Raw genomic sequence first — 7,516 nt, forward strand, 5'->3', positions numbered from 1 at the left:
ACAAAAAAAAAAAAAAAAAGAAACTCCTTCAACGACTAGAGTTCATTTTCTGTCTGTCATCAGGCAAAAAAAGCCATTTCTTGAAGAACTAAGCCTGATTAACAAAATTTGTGACTTTATAGCTATGAGCTTTAAAAAAAGCAAATGAGAAGAGCAAAATTCTGGGATTTGAAATCTGTAGATGACAATTCCTGACCCTGGGAGTAGACGTCAGACGTTGTTGACACTGGAGCCCCCTTATTTTCTCCACAGCTTGATACGTGCGGGATGCATTCCAGCCTGATCCTCTTACCCCCCATCTCTGCTGAAGCAATTGAGGCCATTGCTGGAAAAGCGAGCAAGCGACATGAAGGCATCCCAGAGTACGTGACTAATTTTAAATAGACTGTTTGTTTTCACCAACTGCCCCACCCGAGTTTTAGAGCTCTTTTGCAGAAAAAAGAATCCAAACTATTTACTAATAGTGATTTTTGTGACACCAGAAACAGTATTTTTTCTTGCCTTAAAAAGTAACCATCGATATTACTGTCTGTCAGTTAATTGTTTTAAAATATGCATAGTGGGTTTGATGAATGTTTTCCAGGATTTAAGAGTTTAGTAAACAATGCACCATTTATCAGGTTACCTTTTAATCGTGACATATTCAGCACATGTCCATTCTCAGACTTTGCATATGGGTGTCAAACAGAGTGAACAGTGATAACACACACATTCATCCGCTCCCTGCCAAGATATCACCACGCCAAACAGAAATCATATCCTTGGTTTTGCAACAGACTAAAACCCATCCTATGTTTTCCTTTAGGTGTAATAGACCAAGTAAACGCAGTAAAATTGTCACATTAGCATCATGTTTTAGATCTGTTTGAACCTAATTTATTATTTCCTCTTTTCCTATCACATTAAGGACCCCTTCCTGCTCATCTGCAGATGGACCACCAACAAATAGCAGCTGAAGCAAAGCTTACCAAACTTACTATGGCTTAGTTTCTTCTTCCTTTTGGCTCCTCCTCCATCTCTTTTTTGTTTGTGCATTTGAACCTTTGTGCCCCCTACCAAGCCTTGTGTTTATTCCTAATGAGCACAGCTCTAAAAATACCCCTCTGCCCTTGTAATGATGATGGGAGTGTCCTGCTGGATGCTGAGGGTCTATAACATCGCCTTCCAAGGTGTCCAGACACAGTTGGGGCTTTTTAAATGGGAATTAAAGCCACATCGGCTCAAAACTAACAGGTAAGAAAGACGTTTCTTTAAACTTTTAAACAAAACGTGGTCTATCTATCTTATCTATCTTTTTTGCTTAATATAAGTAAAGGCATAAGTGATAATTAGAAATTGAAATTAAATGAAAACTACCTTCTTCCCAACATCATGAAGTACTTCAACATGGAAGGTTCGCCATTTGTGGAAGATACAGGGGGTGAACATGAAAAGGAGAAAGATGAGGCTGAAGAAAAGGAAGAAGAAAACAAAGGTAACTTTTAACCATTGCAGTATCAATGTTAGGATTACTCATCAATGCTTTTGAAACTACCATATTTATTTCTTTAAGATGATCCACAAACGAAATTAACTGAGGGAAAGCAACAAAAACTGGCCACCTGGGGTCCATGTTTTTATAACAGAGTGGGCAAAGAAGTGTACAACTACGTCGGCCATGAGATAGTCATCGAAGAGGGTCTGGACTCATATGCAGGCATGATATGGCCCGGGGTGAGTGGTGCAGGTTGTGACATTTGTATAAAAAACCTTGTGTAGCAGTATCATTTCAGCCATGCTTCTCTTTAGAAAGAACATTCAACTTTAGGGGCGCTCATGAAAGACATATCCTTTAAACTTGTTCTAATTCAACCACTAAATGTTCATTTTAGACTCGGATGATTTGATACACTTTCAAGCATGAGGGTTTGAAATATTCAGAAACATTTTGATTTAAATTACATCAATTAGATTTCCTTTTCTATGCACATGATGGAAGTATTCTAGGCAAAATTCTACACTTCTCACTTTTTGTTTCTATTATTTCTATTGGGGTTTTTCTCGCAAATCAACCCTGAGCTAGTAGCAAATCCTCTTAACTCCCAACCCTAAGCAACTGCAATGTGGGAATCACTATAGATGCACAATGAAATTGCAGATTCTGTGTGCAAATCTACATATAGTTACATGGGATCCTTTCAGTATGTTCAAATGTTTTAGTATTAACATTGTGCTTGTGGGAAAATCACTGTTGAAAACAAACTGCTCTAAATTCCACAACTGACACATTCAATGATGAAAACTGACAGATGACTGACATTATGACACTTTTTTGTGAACATAATAAGCGGTTTGCATACTGACAATGAGGATATTGTTGTTTCCCAGGCTTTAGCTCTCTGCCACTACCTGGATACTCATCGGGATCAACTTAATCTCACAGACAAAGCTGTGCTGGAAATCGGAGCAGGAACTGGCCTTGTGTCTGTGGTCGCGGCACTTCTCGGTGTGTGAGCGTATACGAATCTGTCAGCAGATTCTTAAACAGCAGCGATTTTATTCCTTTATGCTTTTGATTGTTGGTTTATTTTTCAGGTAGTTGGGTCACTGCTACAGACCTTCCAGAGGTTTTAAACAACACCAGAGTAAATCTGAGCAGGAACACCAGGGGCCGCTGCAGACACACACCTCAGGTGGCCCCTCTGACCTGGGGCTACGACCTGGAGCACACCTACCCCCCACCTGTCTACAGGTACGACTACGTGTTGGCAGCCGACGTCGTTTACCATCACGACTTCCTGGATGAGCTCTTGGTCACTATGAAGCATTTCTGCAAACCCGGAACAACACTGATCTGGGCCAACAAGGTCAGGTTTGAGACTGATCTGGTGTTCACTGAGAACTTTAAAAAAGCTTTTCACGCAAGTTTACTGACTGAAGAAGGGGAAATGAAGATATTCATGGCAACAAGTAGGGAAGGAGATTTTGAAATGGATCAGAAGCTCGAAATAAAAGATCTGTTGGGAGACGAGGATGAGAAGACTGGAGAGGAAGAAAGCTGTGATGACAAACTGTACTGTGCCTGTCAGGAGGTGGGGTCTGATAGACTGGAAGATAGTGGAGAACAGGAGGTAGAAGAAGAAAAAAAGCTCAAAAGTGAGGAAGAGGAAACGGTGACCTCAGAAGACAGTAAAACTGATGAACAGAAGGAGATTGTTGAAAGCATTTCTGGTGAGCTATTTGCCAGTGCAAATCAGTCATTCATCCATCAAAAGATATGCCAGGGCTGTTTGCATATTATAAATGTTTAACAAAGTGTATTCACCAAAACCTCCATGAAAACAATGTCTTGGCTTGCATAGAGCGCCTGTAGCTTAAAAGAAATAGTATTACATAGAGGGAATTTATTCATGTTTTGAGCTGTTGGGTGTTTGTTTTGGCTGCTAATCTTTCTCTTCTCTACTGGAAGACATACGTGCTCATTTGCCAGCAGACTCTAAAGTGAAAAAAACAGCTTTAATGAGATTGGCAGGACTGCTGTGACATAAATCAGAGATGCAAGTGAAAGCCAAAACTAGTGAAGCCAAAGCATAACTTTCCTGAGATAGCACAGAGGACTAAGGTGCTGGGCCTGAGTGTCTGACCTTTAAAGGAAGAAAGGGAGTTTCTTTCTTCTTAGAATCTTGCTTATTTGTCGTTCCAATTATGTAAAACAAGTTGCATGCATTCCTTGTAGTTGCCTATATCAAGCTTTTGATTCAATATTTTACACCTTGTGTTTGGTAACCAAGTTACAGCAGATGTCTGTTGGTCCCTGCAGAGCAGGAGCATCTGAACCAGACAGCCGTACGGCGGAACTGGGCTCCAAGCATCATATGCCGCCCTGACAAAGACATCTACCACTACGTAGGACAGGACATCGTCATATATGAGTCTATTGATTCATTCGGAGCAATGATGTGGCCAGCTGTGAGTCTTTCTGAGCACACTTTGTTTTTTTAAGTTAGGAAAAAGTCTGCATAACCTTCATTGACTTAATCAGATCAACCATTTTGTTTTGGGTCTTTTTTCATGTTTTTTTAGGCACTGGCTTTGTGCTCCTACCTTGAAAACAACAAACACACAGTGGACCTGCAGGGAAAAGAGGTGCTGGAACTAGGAGCAGGAACTGGATTGGTAGCCATAGTGGCCAGTCTACTGGGTGAGCAGTCACTATAGACATTTAATCAGAAATTGACTCAGAAAAAAAACATAATGATTTGACCAGAAATAAATGGAAAAATAATTAGGTAGTAATTATTCCTGAAGTGGAAGACTTAATAAGCTGGTATTTTTGGTTGGGTTACCCCCCATCCAAAAAGGATACTCCCTTCAGCATGTTCCTGGTCTGACAGTGGCAAACTCTGAGGTATCAGACTTATTTCCTGTGCAGGAAACCCATTCCAGATGCTTCTATGCTGGTTGCTCCTCAACTGATGATCCATATCTCATTGCCATGATCAAGAATGCAAAGAAGACTCTACATTTCCTAAATCAGAAACTATCTTCTCCAAAACTATGCCTTGAGCTCATCTCCGTGAACAACACAAACAGGATTAGTGACAAGAAGCAGTCCTTGCCACATTTACTGGAAACAAGCCCAACCTTAGGCCAGAAAGAAGCCCCAGCTGTTTGCTTTGGTCATAAATAGACAGTAGAGCTTTAAAGGCCTTCTTGGTATCCCATTCTTCCAAAGTTACTCCTAAAAATGTCTTGGAGCATCCAAGTATATTCCAGTTCCACCGAATACATGTGGACTGCACAATCGAAGTGCCTCAAAAGCTTCCCAGTCATGATCATTATGAAATTTACAGGGCAAGGTTACAAAAATGACATCAAAGAAAGCCTATTTTGGTCTTTTTTAAAAAAGTAGGTAATAATGTTAGCAGCATCATGACCTTTTGCAAATAAGCAGGGGGGTTTTTCTGTCTCTCTCCTATGTTCAGGAGCTTCGGTCACAGCCACAGACCTTCCAGAGGTGTTAGGTAACCTCCGAGCCAACTTGATGAGGAACACCAGGGGCCGCTGCAGACACACACCTCAGGTGGCCTCTCTGACCTGGGGCTACGATATGGAGCACGCCTACCCTTCACCTGTCTGCAGGTACGACTACGTGTTGGCAGCCGACGTCGTTTACCATCACGACTTCCTGGATGAGCTCTTGGTCACTATGAAGCATTTCTGCAAACCCGGAACAACGCTGATCTGGGCCAACAAGGTCAGGTTTGAGACTGATCTGGTGTTCACTGAGAACTTTAAAAAAGCTTTTCACACAAGTTTACTGACTGAAGAAGGGGAAATGAAGTTATTCATGGCAACAAGTAGGGAAGGAGATGGAAGTGACAGGAACAGACTGAGCAGGCCCACTGGGTGCAGGCTGAAAGCCTGAGGAAGTTTAAAGACTGTATCTGGATGCCCACTGACTTGTTCAAATGCTGGCTTAAACTCATTTTTACAAATGTTTCCTGCTTTTAATCCGTTTTACTTCAGTTTCTCATTTCCTGGTGTCTATCATCAGGAGTTTTTTTTTTATTAACCTCTGAATATTTGTTATAATGGTTTTGATTTGTACAAATAATGCTAATCTTTGAAGGTTTACCATAAACTACAGATTTCCATTTTCATTTCTGTTTTAACAAAACATTTTTTGTTGTTCTTGCTCTGTTTAGGTCATGCTTGATCAGATACTGTTGTAAATTTAGCAAAATATTGCACTAATGGTCTCCCAGTGTCTGCCTAGTTCTCAGGCTGCAAAATTATCCCGAATCATTACTTCTCTACCAACATGCTTGGCTGTTGGTAAGCTCCGTTAGCTTATACCAAACAAGGCTACAGCCGGAAAGTTGAGGGTTTATCTGTGCAAAAGACTTTGCCCCAAAAATTTTTTGGATCACTCAGATGTCACCTAAAAACCTTCTTCTGCTTCAGTTTTTATTTTGACAGAGGAGGGATTTTTTTTTTTTTTTTTTTGGGAACCTTTCCATAAAAAAAAAATCTGACTCGTTCTCTATTTTTCTAACATATATCTGAGATCAGGGTCATAATCATCTTTTTCAGCACTGGTTCCGCCAATCCTGTGGTGAATTTGTTGTAACATCAGCGCCTAAGATGGACAATGTCGCAAACGATCTGCATAAACACTTTCATTTGCATAAAAATAACATTAGAACCATTCCTAGATAAGAAAATGCTTTAAGGCACACATTTGGGTTGAAATTAATACAAACCTTTGTGTTATACACCAGCAAACTGCCATAAACTGGGGGGGGGTTCAGGGTTGCTGGTGATTGGTTAATTAAAACCCAAAGAAAGATTTAAGTTTTAACTCTTTATTGTCCAAGTTGCCATTTATTGGTAACATGAAAATAAACACCACGTTCAGCAAACAAGGTAAAATCGTGAAACAAATGTGTCCTAGGGGGGCCGGCAAGATGCGCCTCATCAACGTTGTTCTGACGGTTATATTTTAATGAAAAATGTTTTACCTTCTTTCTTTTTCACAAATTTCTTATAGAGACACTTTGTTTTTTTATGCATGTTAGGAAAATGAGTATTTCTGTAATACCTTTGACCTTGATTTATGCAGTGGTAAAGTTATTACGTCTTGTTCTGTATTCTAATAGAACTCTTAAGTTTACATTTTTAATTTCCAAGTATTTGACAGAGATTAAACAAACAAATACTGCAGAATGGGAGAACAGTGATAGAACAATCATCTGATATAAGATGGAGCTTGGCCATTTAAGGCTTTATATGTGAGAAGGAGGGTTTTAAATTATATTCTTGATTTAACAGAAAGCCATTGAAGAGAAGCTAGGGTAGGAGAGAAATTATCTATTTTTTAATTTTCATCAGAACTCTGGCTGCAGCATTTTGGATCAAATTTAGGCTTTTAAGTACAGTTTGTGGAATACCTGATATTAAAGAATTACAATAGTCCAGCCTTGAAGTAACAAATGCATGGGCTAGTTTCTCAGCATCATCCCTGGACAGGATATTTCTAATTTTGCAATATCCACAGATGAAAGAAGGAAATTATAGATACCTCTTTGATATAGGATTTAAATGAGAGGTCCTGATCAAAAATAATACCAAGATTTTTTACTTTATTTTCTGAGATCAATTTAATCCCATCCAAATGAAGTGACTGACTAATCAGCTTCTTCTTCAAATACTCTGGTCCAAAGATGGTAACTTCTGTTTTGTCTCCATTCAGTAGCAGAAAGTTAAGTCGTCCTGGTTTTATGTCTACAAGACATGCCTGTAGTCTATGTAACGGATTTGTTTCATCTGCATTTATAGATGGATACAGTATAGCTGAGTATCATCATTATTACTGTGGAAATTAATCTCATGCTGGTCTTAGATTTTGAATGTTAAATAAAACACTGCTTTTGATGGCAGTTAATCATTACAATGTAAACCAAACTGTAAATTGTAACCATTTTTGTGAAATGTGTAATTTGTGATCTCTTAATACAAAAGGGACAAAAGGAAG

The 7,516-nt window shown here is 39.4% G+C and overlaps 1 protein-coding gene across 1 annotated transcript; it reads left to right on the forward strand.

Moving 5' to 3' along the window:
• Window positions 1–1,082: 1,082 nt before the first annotated feature.
• LOC119782735 lies at window positions 1,083–7,515 on the forward strand. The gene is made up of 8 exons (XM_038283842.1): window positions 1,083–1,233; window positions 1,378–1,474; window positions 1,553–1,713; window positions 2,368–2,485; window positions 2,575–3,210; window positions 3,800–3,948; window positions 4,063–4,180; window positions 4,965–7,515. The coding sequence occupies exons 2-8, from the start codon at window positions 1,387–1,389 to the stop codon at window positions 5,405–5,407; spliced, it is 1,713 nt and encodes a 570-aa protein (XP_038139770.1). The 5' UTR covers window positions 1,083–1,233; window positions 1,378–1,386; the 3' UTR covers window positions 5,408–7,515.
• The last annotated feature ends 1 nt before the right edge of the window (window position 7,516 follows it).

This window comes from Cyprinodon tularosa, unplaced genomic scaffold (genome assembly GCF_016077235.1).
Source record: "Cyprinodon tularosa strain WSP-4 unplaced genomic scaffold, ASM1607723v1 ctg197, whole genome shotgun sequence".
Lineage (NCBI taxonomy): Eukaryota > Metazoa > Chordata > Actinopteri > Cyprinodontiformes > Cyprinodontidae > Cyprinodon > Cyprinodon tularosa.